The 21,870-nt window shown below is 39.9% G+C and overlaps 1 protein-coding gene across 3 annotated transcripts in view; it reads left to right on the top strand.

Annotated features, from left to right (window-relative positions):
• cacna1ia (calcium voltage-gated channel subunit alpha1 Ia) overlaps nt 1-21,870 on the top strand; it is a 150,858-nt gene that overhangs the window by 32,933 nt on the left and 96,055 nt on the right. For all 3 annotated transcript variants that reach the window (XM_044180442.1, XM_044180441.1, XM_044180440.1), the window contains exon 2: nt 5,933-6,197. In XM_044180442.1, the coding sequence (XP_044036377.1) occupies nt 5,950-6,197 (248 nt within the window). In that variant the 5' untranslated portion in view covers nt 5,933-5,949. The remainder of the gene's footprint in view (nt 1-5,932; nt 6,198-21,870) is intronic.

Raw genomic sequence — 21,870 nt, 5'->3', positions numbered from 1 at the left:
TCTGAGCAGGACACAGTCACAGTATAAATACAGAATGCAGGTTGTTATTCATGTGCAGGTGTTTGTTAAACAGGAAACAGGCAACAGAGAGAAAACACTGCTGATCTGGCAGTGATAACTGTGTGCCTTTATTAGTATTAACACAGTGCACATATGTACAGACGCAAATGCCATCAAAAGTCTCTACAGCTGCTGAAGCCGTCTGACAGCTGATCCAGCTCTGATCAGCTGTCGCAGTCATCAGAAACGGACATCTCTTCACGTAACACTTCAGAAGAAGGATGTCTCATTTATCTTAAAACACATTTACTCATTTCCTCGCTTCTCACATGGTTTCCTTGCGTCTCTCCCATGCATCCGCAGTGGGAGGGACTAAGACACAAGTGAGGGAAATGTGGATGCAATTAAGAGACTTGGGATGCACCTATAGTGTTGATGCAGCATGTTCTCTGCCTCGTTTATCTTCTTAGGAGAAATATTCTAGGTGCCCTGCTCCAGCAACAATGGCTGAACCAGACAGTTTTGCATTTCTTTTCTTCCGCCTCTTTAGATCACTCAAGGGTTATTCTAAGTAAAGCACATGGGTCCTTATTTTGTGTTGCTGTGAAGACATGGAGCCAGGTGGATGTAATGTAGAAAGTTAAGTGGCACAACTGAAAAGAAAACAGTTATACAGAATTAATAATGAACAATGATCTTCAATAGCAAGGCAGTGATTATTTTAAGCTGTCCTGTAAAGTTTATCAAAACCCATTTAGACTGTGCGATAAAGGTGTTTCATCATGCTCGAAAGTCCATTTATACTGACATATTTAAATATTACAATGGTGCTAAACTAGACATATTAAGGTTTACTTGGCAAGGTAAAGTTGCAGAGTGGGAATTATGTTCTTCTCTATTATGCGAGAGTCATATTTATCACATTTTAGAAGGCTATTTTATAGTGCTGTCAAAAAGCCAGCCATCTTATTCAGCGTTGGCTCCCCTGTCAGTGGCTGGTTTATAAATACATTATACTGAATATATTGATAGTCTCAGTAACAAAGTAATGTGCTGTTTTGATCACTCAGCAATAGGTGTCAAAAGTGGTTTGTCTCAGGTCACTGGATGAAGCATTGCCTGACATAGCTGACAAGACAGGGAGTGTGTGTGTGCGTGTGTAGTGTAGTGTTTGTGGGGTGTGTAGCCTAAGTTGTGTTCTCAAGGGATCCCTGCCCTGAAGTGATTCTAATAGCATTAGCCACTGTCTGTGTCTGAATGGTCCAATGGTGCATTATGTTTCTTCTGACACACACACATCTGGGACAGTACCAACCATCAGGGATCTGCCCCGTATTTTCTCATGTGCTCAATGTTCTTGCTCATTTTTCAGCCCAGTCACACAACTGAGTACACTTGTGTGTGTGTGTTCTCAAGTGATAATATTGGGTTTCCTACACCGTGTTTTGACACAGCGAGAGAAAGAATTTAAGGAACGTTAAGACCAGGTGCTGTGTTAAGTTGGTGTGACAGTCAGATCCCTGGCTGTTTGTGAGTGCTGTGCTGGGCTCAGCATTGTCCCAAACCACCTGACACACAGAGGCGCACACACACACACACACACACACACATGCATACAGTACACATCATGCACACTTCCAACCTAGCTGTATTTTTTGCTGAAGAAAAAGAAAAATAAAAGAAGAAAAAAACCCCTCATCTTCTCCTGCAACTTTCCACACCAATCTCTATAACTTCTGAAACTCATAATGCAACATTACAGGGAGGCACTTTTTAATAACTTTTCCCTCTGGAAACTGAGGATTATGTGCTACAAAATGTCAAATACAGTATAATTTCTTTCCCAGATGTCCTGATTTTCCTTGCAGTAGATTTGGGCTGCCTTCCATAGCTACACAACTGGCTTTAGTCATACTCATAGTATAATGGGATGCAAATTATTACTTGTTTATTGTTTACCTTGTTATATGAAATTGTGCAATTATTGTTACTATTATGTGAAAACCTTCTTCCTCCGAAATATTGTCCTACCTAAAGTATCTGAAGCATCACTTTAGAGCCCCCAAAATTCATAGAGCCCATAGAGCCCTATATACAATAGGCTTATTCTCCAAATGAGCTGAACCAATGAAACTGACCAAAATAGGAACATTTGTAGGATAATGCCTATGTAAGGTTTTATATCAGTTAATAAAGATGAAATCTGATTTTTACATTTACTCATACTTTAAAATTGAAAAGAAAATGTTAATCAGGTTGTTAGGTCACACAGCAGCATTCAGACAGACAATCCACAGCCTTTTTCACTGCAGATATTTTGACTTGTTATAGTAGGAAAAGCACAGCTGTTACTGATAACACCACTATGATGGCTCTGTTCTACTTACTATACGTGTCCCAGTAAGTTTTATATGGTGCAAAGTACTGGAAGGTGGCGAGAGTTTTGCACAGAACCTGTTGAAGAAGAAATTTGAGGGTGAGACATGCTGAGTGTTTGTGGCTGTAAAATGAATCATGCATATGATTCTCAGGCACTATGATCAATACTTTGGTGATCAGTTTCAATCAGTTTGACGTGCTTTTAGAGTTTCAGTGTCACTAACAGGTGTGCAGAGTCTCTTTTCATGATCCTGTGTGTGATAAATAATACATGCTTACTTTACAAATATAATATCCAGAATAAAGGAGGTTCTGTGCTTTTAATTTGTGCAGCAGGCAAACAGCAGAAATTTCATATAGGCTAATGTTACTTTTTTTTAATGCTAATGGATTTCTGTGTTTTTAACCCCTGCTATCTGTTCATAGTAGCACAGTTAATTTACTCACTATCTGTAGAGCTAACTTTGCATAGTCGTTTCTTTCTGGAATATATTATGCTAGCTAGCACGACCCAACAGAAAGTGTGGCGTGAGGTAAAAAATAGTAGTCTATAGTAAGCCATTACAGTGTACAGTGAGCGAGCATGCACAATGCCAGGACCCTGAAACTGAAGCAGCTAAATGGAATTCAGCCATCTTGTTATTTACTCCTGTACTTTTCCTACTGTGACATGTCAAAATGTCCTCCATGAAAAAGGTATCTTGCTCATATGACAGTACCAAGACCTAAGTTCATCAGTTCACTGATGTATTCACGTTCATTTCACCTGATCAGCCAGTGACATTTTATCTACAACTAGGTGAAACAACTCCACAGATGCAGTACAATGAGTGCATCTGTGACGTTGTTTCTCCTTGTTGATCATGCAAAAAGGATTGATTTTAGATTTAAGGAAACACACATGCATGGAACATTCCTTTTCGAAAGTACATTACATGTGTTATCCATAATTCTGAACATGCATAGCTCACAGGCATTAATTACACATTTGAGAACACTGGCAACTTACATGTCTTGTTTTAAGCCTCCAATTCCTTATCTTGAGCCTTCACTTTTGAGCTCATTCAATGACTCACTGAGAATTTTAGGCATTACTTGTATCCCTTGGGTATTATACATCAGATTTTTTATCTCAGTATAAACACCCAGCGAGGACTAAAAACACAGCTTTTTTTTTTATATTCAAATTGGCAATATGAAATGATTGAAATGAAGAAAGTGTTGCCCAAACCCCTTATGGATCCACAGTATGTTTTTCGCTGTTGTTTTCCATCCAGCCTCTTCCTGTGTCTGTCTCAGACTGTCGCAGTGAGTGTGTGTGGGAGGGGGAAAGCAAGTTTTTCCATGGCTCATCACAGCTTTCAGCTCATAGTGCAGCTAAATGGGTGACTTTATATCCGCTCCCCCAATTAAGGGTGTTAATGTGTGAGAGTGTGTATGTTCAGAGAAAGTGTGAATGTGTTTGTGTGCGTGTGTCAGTGCTAACACAGCAGTGAGGGCCTTGTGCAAAGTCTCTCTCACGCTCTCTCAGTTTCTCTGTGTCACACACATGCATTCATCAGTAGTCATCTTTATACACAAAAAACGTATTGAAAGGAAGCTTTCCCAGCATGCAGGAATATTGTGAAAAGAGAAAGGAGCAGCGATATTATGGCACCTAAAAGTTAGATTAAAGAATTTTAACATTTGCGAGCAATGCCATTTTTTTACTGTCTTACTACAGACACACACATAGGCAGACAAATAGTCTTACACAGAATACACATAACACACTCCTTCCAACCATGTCTGCAAAGCTTTCTCCTGCTTAATTGTAGTCGCCGGTAATAGCTTCAGGGTTTCTCTAAGAAGCTTTGTCATGGGAAATAAAACACAGCAGAGTAAGAATAAACTTCCTGCCTCCACAGGAAGCAGCTGTTGCCATGGTAAAGCTAATTTGAAAAGGCCAGTTTTGGAATGACAAAACAATAGCCTGGTTTGAGAGGCGGTATGTATTTATATGTACTGGGACAATAAATGGATACACAGGTATACTAACAGATGATTAGTAGGCAGAGAGACTATTTATGTATCACTGAGTGTGGTGGGTGACTTTCCCCTTTCTAATGTTTTTGATATCTCCACCTGGTTTTAACAACTTGTCAGAGGATTAACTCTGGAGCTGTGAGAGATACCGGCTACTAAATCTCCACTGTCCCATTTTCTTAGCTTGTAATAAATAGCCTTTAATATCATTATCCTATAAAAACAAAGTCTGCTCTCCCACTGGCTCTTAATCCTACTGTAGGATTTAGTGCAAACAAACACATTTACTCATGCATGCACACACGCACAGACACAAATGTGTAAATATCACATTAGTGATACTAAAGATGAACATTCATACATGATCACACAGCTTAAAATAATCATGCAGCTGTCTCAAACATTTTTCTAATGTTACTTCTATTCATTAGTGCAAGCCTTATACAGTAATATCTTGTCTGTTAGTGTGTGTGTGTGTGTGTGTGTGTGTGTGTGTGTGTGTGTGTGTGTGCAAGACTCTGTATACTGTATGTACAGCTATGCACATGTCCAGCCTTCACTTGGCTCCTTGCTTCTTGCTGGCTGCTAATGGTTGACTTGCTAGCTGGCTTACCAGTTAGAGGCTGGCTGAGCCAAAAGAAGTTTCTGTCATTCTTTGCTCTTTTTGTTCTTCTCATATTATTCCTCTGTTTGCCTTTTAATCATTAAAACAACATGTTGACTTCCTTGCCAGCAATAACTCATGACAAAACTCTTTTCTAAACTGAAACTCCACTCCAGTATTTTTTTTACATGAGCTGATGCTCTGAAAGCCAAATTATTTACACTATTGTGGTCTCTGTTATATTTAAATATACAGGTATGTGCAAAGCTGCACACTGGATCATACAAAAACACATACACATTTTTTTGCATGTGCATCTGTGTGTGTGTTTATGTGTGCTGTATTCATAGATAAAAGTGAATCCATTCATGAACTAAGTGGTAGGAGATGGAAAGCCATTTCCTCTCCCACAACACTGTGATGGGGCTAAATGAATCATCAATGAATGTGCAATGACTGTTGACATTGATTTACTCTCCGCTGTAGTACACACTCTGTGTGTGTTTGATTGTGAGAGGTGATTGTTATCAGTAAGCAATGCATTCTGTTATGCAGACAAGTGAGTTTACGATAAGAGCATTTGCTTTCGCAGGGCAAAGTGACACCAAGAGACTAATTGGCCTTTTGGGCTAGAAAACAACAAGCATTAAATATCTGTGAGTTGTGAGGTGATGTGGTGATGTGGGTGTGATTTAGTGGTCCGTGGGAGTGATTGCATAGCCAAAAGCCAGTTTGTCCAATCAAACTTTTGTGAAATAAACACATTTAATTCATATTTATTTGCTGCAGTGCAAATACTGCATGTTAATTAAATCGAAGCAGGCATTTTTTGATATCTAGTCTCTTAGAGATCTGTAATACGTCAAGCAATGTGATAATTATTTCATTCCTCTAATTCCAGTGTCAACTCACGTTGTCTTTCAGATTTCGGCTGGGTTGCCATGACGAGCAAGGAGTGTCCTGTGCCGCTGGGGAGCATTTCCTTAGCAGGGCCAGGGCTGAGTGAGGAATACGGCTCTGCGCATGCTGATGACATCATTGAGGAAGTGGGTCCAGGTGATGATGTCAGTATCGGCAGTGACCTAAGCACTCTTGTGGTGCCCTTCCCAGAGCTGGCGCCTGTGGTCTTCTTCTGCCTTAAGCAGACCACCTGTCCTCGCAACTGGTGCATCCGTATGGTCTCCAGCCCATATCCTTTCATTCACTGGTGGAACTGGCCCCCTTTAACCTTGAAGATAACCTTTACTTTATCAGTTAACCTTCAGCATTCTCTAACCCTACAGTAATTTTTCACCTGTCATCTCCAAGTGCATGTTCAGTTTCAAAGATGAAACTGCCCTCATGCAATCCACTTTACATGGTACCTGTTTAAAACAACAGCACTCGCCATTGTTAACCTCACTCTTAACCTCTTCTGTTCATTGGTACACCTTTCATGCAGCATTCAGTCCCTGTCACTCCTCCACCCTCTCTTTTTTATATCCAGTCCCTCCTTGTTTAGAGCTTTTTTTCTGCTTATCCATCAGCCACTTTTGCAATCACAATTTCTCTTCTTTGTGATATCTTCTGTCTTTTGTCAGTTTTGTGTTCTTTTGATACATTTTCATCCATCTTGACTCTGACCTCCCTCCCATCCACCCTCAGTCCTTTATCTTGTGGATTTTGCTACCACAGTACAGCAGGCATCCAAGAATCTTCTCAAAGTAAGTGTCTTTGACATCTTTATACAGTACAACTACAACTGCAGTGATCAGCATTTCACTGCTGAGCTGTGGAATATGTACATTTCTATGTGTGTATGCGTGTGTGTGTGTGGTTTTACTTTGCACCCACAACAAGCAGTTGTTTGCTGACTACACTGATAGTGGCGGTGGGTCTAAGGATGATCTTTTCACATTAGGGACAGACAAGACCACAATGGGCCGGCTGCCGCACTGCTGCAGGAATGTGTGTGTGTGTGTGCGTACATCTAAGTGCAATGTGACTATTGTCCTATTAGTTGTAGTGCAGGGCTCTAAGGATAGCAATGTCAATAAGCTGTTTGCTTGGTCAGTCGGTCAGTTCAAATGACTGCAGTAGTACAGTAAGGTAAGGAATAGCAGAGCCTTTAGGGGCAACTAGACTCTCAAGCTTTTTCAGGACTTTTTCACTCACTGCTAATAGTGCATTTTTAAAAGATGTCATTTACTTTAAATGTTTTCAAATTGCATTGTCTTTAGAACAGCACTGCACAACTTCTTGATCAGGTAGCAAATGCGCTCTGCAAACTATGTCTGTTAAAATTAATCAAGTGTAGGTACAGTGTTGGCCCTCAGGTCAGCCATCAATAGCCAAATTTTGTTATTTTCTTTGCAATACGTCTTTCCATTGAACTAAGTACTAAGTTACTTGAGTCATACATACAAATTAAACGCTCTGTGCTCCGAGGTTGGTTTGCTGTATGTGTTACAGAACAGTTACTGTAATGAATGGGTAATGATCTGGTTTCTCTTCTTCACTATTCATGTCTCTTCAAATTAACATCCACCAAGTGCCAAATGCTTCTCCGTTTGGCGAGTAAATCTCGGAGGGCTATCCACCACCCTGGTGGGTAAATGTTTGTGCCAAAATAGTCGTGTAATAACAAACTATGCTGAGAGTCTCTACTGTGTGTCATTGGTGTCATTTATGGGCGCGATGCTTCTGTTCTCTGCTGTCTATGTTGGAGTTTGACAAACACTCGCGCACACACTACCATATGTGTTTTTACATATGAATTTTGAGATCAACACTTTTGCATTCAGGCTTGAACTGATTAACCTTCAATGATCACTATCTTAATATATTAAAATAATTTTGCTTCAAATTTTTCTCTGGCCTCTTCTTTAAGTTTCTATTCAACATAATACCTTATTATCTCAATGAAATGTACTGAAACAAATGTATATGTGACACAAAAAAGCAATTTATAATTTTGGTCGGTAAAAAATATGCATGGCCTGTATATTTTTTCATCTGCCAGTCCCCTTGGCCTGTGAGTCAAGAAGTTAATTTCGGACACTGCTCTTCAGGCCCGGCATGCAAAAGCAAAATGAACACTGTGCAACTAATACATATATGTGACACATTACAACAACTTTTCTTACATAGCATGTGCAGTTCATGGCAAACGTTGGAGCCATCAGTGTGATAGTAGAACTTTCCAACAATATATCATAATGTGAACATCCATCCAGCTAATTCCTGTCCACTCTCCATACATCTGTTCCTACCAGAAAACATGGTGCAACCATGTTTTCAAACCTCTGAATGTGTATTGTTAGTATATGGAAACTATTCAAAGGGGAATTGAGATCTGCCAATATACAGTATATGCAATGTATATGTACAAAAACAACAACAAAAAAACTAATGAACGCTTAATTCCAAGAACTAAAGAGCTGTAATGCAAGCTGTAATATTTGATGCAATGTTTATCTACATGTGTGGTGCCAGACAGACAGACTATATCTCCTAATGATTTCAGCTTCTTAAAGTTGGCAGCGAGATCTTCTTGGATGGATTACTCTCTCTCCTACTCAACTTCCTAATTTGTTGATGAAAAAACTTTGTTTGGCAGTAATTATAACTTTTATATAGTTAAACTACTCACAGAAGCCATCGGCTTTCCACCACTCATTGATCTGTAATAAGTGACTAAGTGAGAATTTAGGAAATTAAATACATTATGTTTGCACTGACACACATTCACATTTTCACTTGGCTTGTAACATCCTTTTTTAATATTATATTAAAAACCAAATGTCATTAGTTTGATTTAGTTTTGTTTATTTAGGAAAGGGTTATGAATTGATGAGCTCAAACACTAAATACCAGACCAAGACAGACTGCAGGGAAATGTGAAAAGAAGAGAGAGGGAGTGAATGGTGTAGCTTGGGGCACAGGATGTGTTAAATGAATCAATTCTTGTCTGAATACAGACAAGAAATTGTGACGTATTGAGGCAAAAGTCCATGAAATACCTTGTATGTTAGGAGTTTGACTTTATATTCAACCCATGCATTTACAGGAAGCCAGTGAGGAGAGACTGTATTACAGACAAACAAATGGGTGGCCAGAAAATCAGGAAAACAGAGGAAGAGTGTAGGCAGTCAGACGGACAAAACTGGACAGCGAGACTTTCTGTTTGCCTTTCAGACTCCATCTTTGATGTTTGTAGGAAAAGAGGTTTCAGAAGGATTTTACACTGCTTGCTAATGGCTGAGCTCTGCTACTCTCAGTTGGGTACTAGCATGCTGGCGCGTACACACACACACACACACACACACACACACACTCCAAATCTTATTTCACATCACCTGAGCTTCTATTGCAGCTCACTGGTTGGATGCCCATGGTGGCTGAAACTGTAAGCATGTTAAAACATAGAGTGACACACCTGTGTGTACTAAATGTGTGTGTGTGTGTGTGTGTGTGTGTGTGTGTGTGTGTGTGTGTGTGTGTGAGAGAGAGAGAGAAAGAAAGAGAGAGAGAGAATGTGTGAGATAAATATAAAGTGAGTGTGAGAAAGGTAAAAAAGTTATGTGTGTGTGGTGGTTTGAGGGAAGGTTGTTATAGTTGTAGTTGAGGCGATTTTCCTCTCATGGATGATCACACAAACACACACACTTCGGTCACCATGCTGGTTAGTGACTTTTGCTTACTGTGACTGCGTTAGTTTTGACAGTTTTGAAGCTTGCTAAAGTGTGTGTGTGTGTGTGTGAGTGCGCCTGTGTGTGTGGGATGGCAGTATATTCACAGGCTTTGTGCCTTCACTTGTGTAGGACTAGAAGGATGTGTGTGTTTGCATCTACAGTGTGTGTGGGACTTACACTGGAGCAAGAGTTTGGTGTTTGATGTTTGGTGCACTAGAACAACGATTTGTACCTGTTTGAGTGTGTGTATTGATCGTACTAAAGTAGACTGTACTGTATATATAGATATGTACTAAGACTATAAGACTTTGATGATGAAACAGCAACAGCTACCATACCATACTGATGCGGTGACAAGACAAGCCTCATTTCACCCTCATCAAAGTGTTTTGCTTGTGCAGTGTATCTGAAGTGGATGTGTGTGTAGGGGGGCAATAAGTGGATGTTTCACCATCTCTTTGCAGATCAATAATTCTGTTCACCACACAGTAGCGGTGAGAGGCCTTCAGTGACACGCACACACACAGTCACACACACACACACACACACACAATGATGCTCTCCCACGCTTGCCTGCAGCAGAGCACCTGGAGCACCTTGCTATATTGCACCCCACACACCCTCCCTCTCCCTATTGTTCTTGTTCTTCTGAGTGCACGCTCACACTCTGTACATACCATACAACATAGATAAACCCTAATGCTTCTCTCTCATTGTTTTCAAACTCATTATATTAATCTTGCCTCATTCCCATGTGTTAATACTGATATCTGACATGAGGTCTATTTGATTTCATGATCATCCTCTCACAACAAAGTTTAGTTAATTCCCAATCTGTCTCCCTTCTTTGTTTATTCCTCTTTTCCATTCCTCTGTATCACTCCTATCACGATTCTCTCCTCATTTTCTCCCTCCGTGTCACTGCTCTACCTCCTCCTCTCCCAACTATACCCCAATCCATTTTGCTCCCCAATCACTCTTTGAAATAGTATTGTATTGACACAGAAATACACATTTGTACCTAACTACAATGTGATGGGTTAAATCTGCCCTGTTGGCTAATTTTCCTGTTTTCTACCTGTATATTCATTTAGACATTTTCTCAATTTAAATAGAAGGTCTGATCTCTGCTGTGCTTCACATTATAATGACATAGAGATATACTGTAGCAGCTGTTACTTCACTCCTGTCAAGACTGATACAGTCCCACTCACCTTTGTTAAACTCATTATAGTGCATTGAAGGGCACAAATCTACGTACTTCTGTATTCTGGTACACGTATACAACTATATGCATGCACAAACTGACAGACTGGTTGAAAAAAACTAAGTTGAGGTACTTGTACTTTGCTTCAGTGCTACTTTCTACTTCTACTTCAATTCAGATGGATATATGGTACTTTTAACTCTGCTACATTTATTTGACAGATTTAGTTACTAGTTATTTTGCAGGTTCAGATTATTGATAGAAAACATATCAACAAATAAATGATGATGTATTATTAGAAATGAAGCTCTATATCAAGTTGCCTCTTAAAGTCCACCTGTCTTGAGCTAGTTCTAAGCAGCTTAGCAGCACATATAAAAATCTAAATGTTTAAGCTTTTGTCAATATGGACATGCTACACATTGTTAGATCAGTTAGATTCTCCACAACTCAGTTGTTCAGTTAATTTTACGGAAACCATGAGCACCAAAGTATAATTCATTCAGATTTTCTGGCATGGTAAACAAATGAGACGAAAAAAAAAAGTGGTGACTCCCTACCTTTGAAGAGTTCATAAAGTCTGAATTTGTGTCAATTCCTTGATTATTTATATTCCTTTAGTCCGTAAGGTCTGCCGATCAAAATAATCAACAGGGTTTTTCATAAAATTAATCCATATCCACAATGAAAGTTGTGAATATTGTCCCGTGAAGTCCATTGCTGTCTGCTGACTTCTTCGTCAAACAAAAACCGGCACTTCGTCCGACAGGAAAGACATTTCCCCTAATTCCTGCACAGTGTTGTTGGGTATGCTTATTTTCTCTAGGCTGCTGCCTACAAATTCAAAGTGTCCCCACTTTTTTCTGTTTAGTTTTCACCCCAGGAGAGCCCCTAGAGTGCAGCAAATGCTCCCAGCTTGGAAGGCCAATTGGCCTCTGTCATGTATCTTTGCAGCCATGGTAGAACAAGTAAGAACGAGCTTCTATTGGCTATCAACATGTCAATCATTCACAATTGTAACCAATATTTTCCCTTTCCAACGGCGTATGCATTGGGTAGTTTTGTTCCATGTTACCTTTCAAATGAAGCCTCATACATACATTTGGCCTTACGTGAGTAAAATTATGAGTGCAGGACAGAAACAGCAAATACCCTTTTGTAGACTCTACATGTTAATTTCCGTTGCTTTTAATTTATTCCTCTTCAGTTCCTCACTTCATCAGCATCTCCCCTTCTCGACTGCAGCAAATTTTACAGGTGAAATCATCAATGGGTTGTAGCTTTCACCTGGTCAGTCTATTAAATGGAAAGAAAAGACTATAATTCTGTGTGCTCAGACTGCAGCCCGTCTGTTGCATTGTGTTTTAGTTACATGGTGAAGATTATCTCTCATCAACGCTTTATTCTACAGATCAAGCTGAGAACATATCAGGTCACTCATATTACATTATACCTCAGATAGCGCAATTAACTGCATTCACTGAAACCCGACCTGTCAACAGTTACTTGTGTTAGAAACACAGAAAGACAGACAGCAGTTTTTCATCTACTTATTGCAAGTGTCATGCACTGGCTTGTTTGAAGGTACAATATCTTGTGTGGAGTGTTATGTGATGTCCCTTTTGGCTTGCAGCTTTGGAATATTTTAGTTTTATCATGTAATATATGCAAATGAAAGAGCAATAAGCTCTCCTTTTGAAATTAAGTATTGTATTGTGGTCCGTTGAACATTGTGTTTTATTTGGTATTGCTTGTACTGTTGCACTTTTTCTGCACTGCTTGTTCCAGACTTGTAGTTATAATTGCAAAGTCCACACATTGTATAGGGGCATTTTTAAGCTGTAATTTCAAAGTGGAAGTGCAGGGTAATTACTTGCAGTATACAGCATTTCAGAAAGGAAATGTACTGGCATTTGCATATGAGTTGTTTTGACGAAGACTACTGACTGATGTATGGCTCTGGGTGCCGGCCTCTTTCCCCATCCAAACGTCATTACAATTGCATGCACTTTACTATGTTTTTTTACTCCTTCTGCTTCCATTTTTTTCTTTCTATGAAATTAGCATTGTCCTGCCACTCTCACATGTTTTGCACCTGTCTTGTCATCGTCTCCTCCTTTTGTCAATTCTTTGCTCTTGGTTTCTCCCTTTTTGTTTTTTTTCCACTGAAGAGCTTGATGCCAGTAACTATCCTTCTCTTCACATTATCTCACCCTCTTCCCTTCTCCTCTGATTGGCTCCTGTGGTGTTCAAGAAGGGTGACCGGCCTCTGTGGCCCATGATCCTCTCTGGCCCTGACAGCTTGTTATCTCCATGGTGACGGATGGCTGAGGTGTTGCCGTGCCTTGCTCTTAACTACTGCTGAGGATAGAGCACACACCTGGGACACATCAGCTACTCTCCATCTCACCTTCTCGCTCTCTCTTTCTGCGGTTTTCTTATTCTTTTTCTTTCTCTCAACTTTTGCCTTCTGTTTTCTGTGGTTCTAGTTGGGAAAGTTGCTGTGGGGCTACATGGTAGATTTATGTCTTTTCCTTTGCAATGACACTTGCTGTGAGGTGTGCCACTTGATGGATGTGTGCGTGTGTAGATGTTGAATGGTTATTCCACTTGTTTTGACAGATGTTCTATTAAAAAACATCAAAAGTCTGTCTTTAATTCACAGTGACACTCTGTGTCTTTACTTTATCTTATGCTTGTTCTCCTGTCTGTGTTCTGACATTTCTTTTTTGCTTTCTATTTTGTTCCTTCCTTAAGATGTTGTCTCTTCCCAAATTTCCATTTATGCCTACATCTTGTGCAATAATGTGAGTGTTCTACTTATTTTAATGAGCCTCTGCTTCAAGTATGAACTGCTGTCCTTTTACCCCGGGGAAAGTCTCCTTTTTAAAAGAGGTGCAAACATTAATGAGACAAACTTCAGTTAAGGATAAATAAAACTTATTAGAATACTAATGGTAATGCTTCCAAAATAAATCCCATTGCTAATGTTAATAGTACCAATACTGATTCTAATCATCCTCAATCTCATCATCACGCTTTCTCACTTCTTCTTTCCTCCCTCCTTCTCTCCTTCCCCTCCTTTCTCTCTCTCTTTTCCCTCAGGTCTAGTCCAAACTCCATTAGTGCCTGTACTGTGAGAGAGGAAGAAGAGATGAGAGGAGAACAGTGGAGAAGAGATGAAGGACTTAAAGTGACTCTAATGACTACTGTAGCACCAAGTCTTAGTGCATACACACTCTGTGTGACCTCTTTCACATGCATTACTCTTCCATAGTAGTTTGGTTGCACTGAACATGTGCTTTTTATACTATGGCAGCTTGAAGTTCACAGTTTGTAAATGTTAAAAGATAAAGAGGAATGCTTAAACAACTACATTACTCACTCATCTCATTTTGTTTATTCAATTTCCTTGTACTCCAAAGGACACCAGAATTTCACAGAATGAATGCAATCATTTTCAAAAAATCTTTGAATGAAATTCATGCTCTGTGAAAATCTTTCAAGGGTAGTTTGGGCAGCTTGAATGAAATTTGCCTAACCAGAAGATTTTTTTCATAACTGATATGAAGTCATGTGAATTTACCACAAACCCTGCTTCACTGTGCAGCAACTCAGTCCACTTCTTCTTCACTGGCATGCAGTGTGCTTGTGAACAGTCTCACAACCATCTGCACATAGTCCATCATGGAAATAGTAAATTAGAAACCACTGTGTCTGTGGCTGAGATACGCGTATTGACTATTTAGATTTGCTAGGAATGCTACTTAGGGAATGTGTTGGTGTGTACATACCCCTTCCCCTTGTGGTGTAAACAGTTAGCCTAAACTGTCCTGTACGTGCCTTGTTTCTCATTTGTAATTTTCTTACTGCTTAAGTAGCACCAAATCAGAGTGTATGATTGTTATTTACATGTGTTAAATACGTTTGCCAGTGTCTGTGTGTACACGTATTGTATGTCCACATACTATTTGCATGCATCAATTCATGTGTGTGTGCGTTATCGCGATCCACCGCTGTAGGATTATGGATTATGGATTATGGAGAAACTGTTCTTGAATTGCAGCCATAATTGGGTTACGGGTTAGTTCAATGTCACATTCTTAGAAGAGAATTACATTCAGAAGGCTGGCTGGCATTACCACTTCTGCACCGTGCTACGCTATATGCTGCACTGTATATTGCAGCAATACTTTAGACAGCAGTGCCTATTTGTCTGAACAGCAGGGCAGATTGCTTTTGGATAAACTGCACAGATAAATGTCAGAGGTGCACAAACAGTAAAACACATGCACATGCTCACACACACACAAATATAAGCTTGCACGCGTATGTATTTTTTCTCTTTTTATTTTCCACCAGTCATCATCACATTCTTGCTGCCTTATTTTTTAACTTATAAAAAAATCATGTCTTCCTTTTTATGTCAGCTCAGCTCAGATGTATTGTTTTACACAAACTGGGACTCTTGAGAGAATTTAATAAGTCATTTAATGGCTCCATCACCGCTAACTGCAGGGTACATTTTATCCAAGTGAGTGCTTTGTAGTTTGCTATTTCTCATCTATTATCCACAAAGTGCTATATAAATTGTATGAGTCATTCTGCACTGCAGTGAGTCTGTTCTTTGCTTCCGACCTCCAAAAACTGAACAGATTTGAAATTTTCAGATACAGTTTTCCTCAAAAATATGGGTACATGATTGAAGAAAGTTGCAGTGAGCACAACAATGACCCTGACATGAGGCACTGATGACTAGCTGCCTGGTCAAGTTAGGAACAGACCTTTGCTAGTCCACAGTCAAGAATTGGACTCTTCAGACAAAAGGATGTTTTACTAATCTTCCATTGATGATGCATGATAGTGATGGAAAGCTGATGTATATAAAAAAATATCAAAAGTGATAGATAGTATCATGGATACAAGTGGAGTTTATTGTATTTTTTTTCTAAGTCGGGGGGGAAAAGAAATAATTAGGGCGGTCTTGCTTTTTTTCCAATGAAATTAGATTCAAATGAAATATAAGATTCAGCCCCCCTCCCCACCCAAACATTTCATTACTGCTGCTGTGCCAAGCGCGTACAAATGCCCATTCTTAATTTGGAGACATTCCTGCTGTATCGTTCCTGCTGCTGTGTGATGGCTACAGGTATTTTATCATGAATAACTTGTGAACATCGACTCAGAAAGAGGCTAAACTCAACGTACACAAAGGTGTTTTGTTATTTTTGAGAGCTCTGTGTGCGGATTTCCTCCAAATCTTCTATATAGTCACTCCTACATGGTGATTCTGGAGTACTGGCTCAGCATGTGCGTCATAACAAGAGCAAGAATTTTACTTGTATGTGCATATACAGGATTATGCTTGTGTTTGTGTGTGTGTGTGTGTGTGTGTGTGTGTGTGTGTGTGTGTGTGTGTGTATACGTGCAGGTGTGTATAGTACGTACGGACATGCAGAAACATTTTTCTGAATGATGAATTGCAAATACTGAACATTCTGAAAAGTGAATCCAAAGTTTTTCTGATTAAAATGATGCTAATTTACAAATTGCAATATGGAAATTAACTGGTGACAGGACATCTCTTAGCCTTGAGTAAAAGATGTCCTGCCAGACATCTGGCAATAAAATATGTAATAGGCACTCTGACTTGTCTTTTGCTTCTTTTGCTCCTTCAGAACAGAAGGGCATGTGGCATTGTCCTTGAAACAGAGGGATTTGAACAAAAGCAACAAAAGCTTACATGTTATTAGTTTGAATATGAATTCTATGGTTATTACCAGAGGCAGCTACAGCTACAGATAAGCAAAGCAATAATTATTCTACTCCAAATATTCTTGTTTTGTTACACTAGGAAGCTAAACTGCCAGCAGTCAGAATTACTAATAAATCAAATGTGACAGCTCACTGCTCTGTGTTTCCTTTGTAGAATTAATTTTGTCTTTTCAGAATATATTCTACCATGTTTTGCCTATGGATAATGCTATAAAAATGAATAGCAAACTCTAGCTGCATGCTTAAACAGGTCGGACCATAGAATGCATTACTATATATATATATATATATATATATATATATATATATATATATATATATATATATATATATATATATATATACATATTTATACAAATAGGGAATATTAATTCTAAAATGAGACACTTAGAGACTTAGGGAGGGAAAGCTAAGCATCTAACCAAATGAATCACAACATTTGAACAAGTTATGGTACTTTTGAAAGTGCATAGGTAACTTTTGCAGACTATACTTTAAGTGATAGAATGAAACCTGGCTCTGCCATCGACAGTAGAGGAAAGAGAATGAGGTTGTGTCAAAGAACATAATCTTTCATAAAGGAAAGCAAACAGCTATTATGAACCCTGGCCACACTTTCAGTCCAATTTTGTAGATTTGTAGGAAGTGTGAGGATAGCATGAGTCACTAAGGGTGTTTATGAATATTCTGCTTTTTGATTGATCATCACTATGTTTGAGCATGAACCATTTGCCCACTTGCTGTGCAGGCTTTGAGGTCTACCCTTTCGTAATGATTACTTATGAGCACATTAGCAGACCAAGAAGACTCATTACAATATCAAGGAGACCAGCAGATCACATGCCCTTTTAGTGCCTTTGAGTAGAGTATATCTGTCTTTGTGTCCCAGCTATATGAGACATGAGCGTCATGTTACCAATTCATGGGTCACAATTATGCCAAGCTCAGATGAGGTAAAGTCATGGAAACCTTGCAGCACCTTTAAAATGATCAAACAGGACTGTGAACAGAGTTTCCCTCACTAGAGCCTCATGTGTGTCACGTGTGATGGTGCCCTCACCACACTTCACAGAGGATGAATGACATACAACTGCCCACAAGACCACAATGGTTGTGATATAAGATTGCCATTCGAGGTATCTCATTTCCTCTGATGAGGAGAGAGTAGGAGGCTTATAGCCAAGCCGGTGTTCACCTGGGAGAGATCAAAGCGAGTTTCACAGGGCTGACAGATGGAGGAATTTGAGATTAGAATGTGGCATAAGTTCAAGACTGCCTAATAGTTGGAGAAAGGTCTAAGATGAGTATGCAGGTCAAGGAGGTTTTATTTGAGTAGCCTGTTGTGTCGATCTAATATGACATGATAAAGAAGCTTATTGTGAATTTCTCATGAGATTCACCATCTTCCCTTTCAAGTTGATGCTCTTTTTAGTTAATCTGATTCAGGATCAGAGAGCAGGACCAAGAAATATACACATTAGAGATGTTAAATGAAGTTCTGCCATTCACTTTCAGGTGATTTGTGGATGCAGTCTGGTTATTTGCAGCACTTCTGTACACTGTACACTGAATCAACTCTATATCACAAGATGTCAGAGTTGTCCAAATGAGCAGTGAAGTTGCGTACAAATTTACTGCAAACACATGTGACACTGAAAACGAAGGAAATGAGTATGAGATGAGCAGAGAAAGATAAAAGAATGAGAAAAAAGGAGGGAAGTGAAAGATGGAGCTGGTGGATGAGAAGGGGTAATTACTGTACAGACACATGGGGAGGGACGGAGAGTTAGTGAAAAGCACAAAAGCAAGTCACTAAGTGAAGGACAAGCTTGTAACTTCTCTCTGAAAGACAGATAAAAGAGAAAGAGAAAAGATGGAGACGAAAGAGAAGAATGATAGTCCTCGGAGAGGCAGACAGAGAGCGAAGGGGAAGAAGTGAGAGATTGCTAGTTAGCACTTTTCTGGAAAAGGCAGAGCATGAGAAGGAGACAGTGTGAAGGAGGAAAAGAGAGCGGAAGAGAAAGGGAGATAGTTAGCACAGTGGCAGAGTGAACTTTTGCCCAGTGCCTGTCAGTACAGAGGACGGCAGAGGACGAGTGGCATGTGTGTGTGTGTGTGTGTGTGTGTGTGTGTGTCATGTGTATATGTGTGTATCCTTGCCTCCTCTTGACAGTGAGGAGGAACATGAAGTCTCTAATTGCTCTGGTGACTGCAACTTCAGACCTCTTCCACAGTGAAAGGAAGAGAGACAGTGAGTGGGAGGGAGGACAGAGTAACACTGAGATCAGGACAAAAAAAGACAAAGGGTCTTGGTAACAGGAAGAGGGACTAAATTAAGTTATAAATGAGCGGCACACAGAAATGCCTCTGACAAATAACAGAGATCCCACACCAAACAGGGTACCAACTGATAAATTCCCAATCCCCTGCTTGTACTGTCTAAATTGCACAAGCTCTGTTATAAATCAGATCACCAATTAAAAAAAGGTTTCAAAAGGGTATCAGGTGAAATATGTTACTGTAATGTTGCATGCGTAAAAAAAGTGAGAAATTTATGCCATAATATGAGACACTAGCTCACAGAATATAACAAATATTAGAATTGAAGCACAACTATTTTAACTGCAGCTTTCAGGCTATATCAGTAATATGTATTACAAATGTATAAAAATGCATTCCATTAAGCTTAAGGCGGTTATACTTGATATTTTAGCAGCTAAAGAGCCAGCTATTTCCCTCAGGAGTTGGTAGCAACCACAAACAAGGCTAAAGGAGAGAGAATATAGGACTCACATTCATCAGGTGGCCAGAAACACGACTCTAAGTGAATGATAATGTTGCTCCATAACTGCTGGATGTGTTAATAAGCAGCAGTTTGCTTACAATAACAACTGGCCCAAAAAAATCTGTTATTGCAGGTGAATTGCAGTGAAATAAGGCTCTTTAGATATTTTTGGAAATGCAAGGTTTTACATGACAAATATGTCATATATATATATATATATATATTTTGCCATCATCTACTCTAAAGAAAATAATAGCTCTACTTACTAATTACTTGCAGTAATGCATTAGTGGTGAAAAACTGTCTGGGACAAAATATCAGTGCCTGCTGAACTCATCTACATCTCTTTTTTCTGCGTTGAAGTGAAAAGATATGTGTGTTTCATGGAAGGCAGGTGGGTGTAGTATTTTGTACAGTGAATTCAGATTAGTGGGGAAGATTCACTTCATGCCGTGGTGATTTAGCGAATTTGATCTGCACACCTTGACCTGGTGGAAAGATGACATATCCATAGCGCACACTTTCAACACTGACCCCTGCCATTTCCCTGACGTCTGTCCAGTGACCCTTGCTCTCTCCTGGGCGTATTCCCTTATTGCGCCGTCAGCTCTGGAAGGGGAGAGAGACGGAAAGAACGGGAAGGGAATGGGGGGGGGAGAAAAGAAGAAAGCAGCGCTTTAGATAGAGGGACTATCAAAGAGAGAAAAAAGACAAGTAGAGGGAGAGGTGAGAAAGTGAGAGGAAAGCGTTAGTGGCCTCTAGGGACCTGCTGAAATGGCCGTGCTTTGTCACTGTCTCGCCCACACACACACACACAAGCACATACAACTCTCTCTCTCGCTCATCTCACTCTCATATATACACATAATCCTAGCTGTCAGATATATGTTACACATATATGGATCATACTCAGCCTAAATCCTTCTGCAGTGTTTTTTCACTGGCTGTGGTGTGTGTGTGTTGATGTGTGGGTGTCATATGTCAGGGCGGATGCTAAAACCCTTCCTCTGTCCAATGAGAAAAGCTCAGCCTCTGTGTGTTTGTGTATGTGTGTGTGTGTGAGACCATCCAGATGTTTGGACATTAGTTGACTGCGGGTATCTGCAGCTCAAATGAGCCTTGGGGCTTAGGTCATTAAAGACCAGCTTTAAGCTTACTAATACACACACACACACACACACACAGACTCCCCAAGTAGCTGAGTTGGTAGGTTTCTTCTAAAACTCTGTGGACTGTCATGTAACAGCGCCTGAGTCACTGACATAACTGCAACAAGCTCAAGTGATATCAGCTCAGAGAGGGACAAACTGTTCAATGGGAGGGGAGGGAGGGAGGGAGAGGAAAGGCTGAGAAAAGAGTGAAACAAAAGGAAGAATGAAAGGAGCTATAGAGGAGTAATAAATGAGGAGATGTGGTAACATATAGGTAAATGCTTGTCATGTATGGTTGGTGGACAAGTCAAAATGTGAAACAAAGCTGGGGATTGTGTCTCGGTCTCTACACCATAGACTCCTACTGCCAGGGCATCTCGTCTGGTGACTCCATGTGTGTGGGAGCAGGCACATGGCATTTTACACCATCCCCAGGCCAACAGAGGAGTTGGCAGCGACAGGGACCATGACACAAATGAGGAGCTGTAAACTACTAACTTGGGGAAAAAAGCAAAAAGAGAAAAGCATGAACACTGTCATTTAACATCCTCCCCTCCTTTATTTTCTTCAGACTCAGCCATAATATAAGGCCAGGCATGCTGATCTCACCTTGACCTCTAAGTGGACCCTATATTATGTAGAAAAAAAGCAAAAATGTGTTTTTCTCACCCACAGTTTGGTTCAGTGGGTTGACCCCTGCCCTGACTTTTGCTTGGGCAAAATGGTTGACATGTCACCTATTGTTCCTCTTGTTACTGCAACCTACTACTGTGCTAAAGACCACTGATAACCTCAATTACGGTTCCTATTAGGGTCACTTGTGTGTGCTTGAGTGTGTCTTTATGTGTGCTGTGTACGCAAGAATATGCACAAACCAACTTTCACATACACACATTTTCTTTGTCCTTCAACAAAGACCACATACATTATGATCTAAATCTACACACGCAGCAATAAGATGATTCATCAGAACTCACCAAAAAACCTGCTGTCTTCAAGTAATAACCAGTGTGCTATTTTTCTCACAAATGAGACTTGACAGCACAATTCTGTACAATTTAGTTTCTTGGCAGGGGAGTGAGAGAGAGAGTGTGTGAGAGAGAGAGAGAGAGAGAGAGTGTGTGTCCTTTTGGCCCATCCTTTTGGCCATTTTCCCAGTCAAACGAGTGAGAGAGGGAGTGCAAAGGCAGCCAGGGGCCTCAGAGAGCCAACCACTATTTAAATGATGTTATCACAATACATTTGTTTCCACTCCATCTGTTTCACTTATA

The sequence above is a fragment of the Siniperca chuatsi genome, linkage group LG21 (assembly GCF_020085105.1).
Source record: "Siniperca chuatsi isolate FFG_IHB_CAS linkage group LG21, ASM2008510v1, whole genome shotgun sequence".
NCBI lineage: Eukaryota > Metazoa > Chordata > Actinopteri > Centrarchiformes > Sinipercidae > Siniperca > Siniperca chuatsi.
Note: the sequence above shows the minus strand (reverse complement) of the source record. Positions and strands in the feature narration are given on the sequence as shown.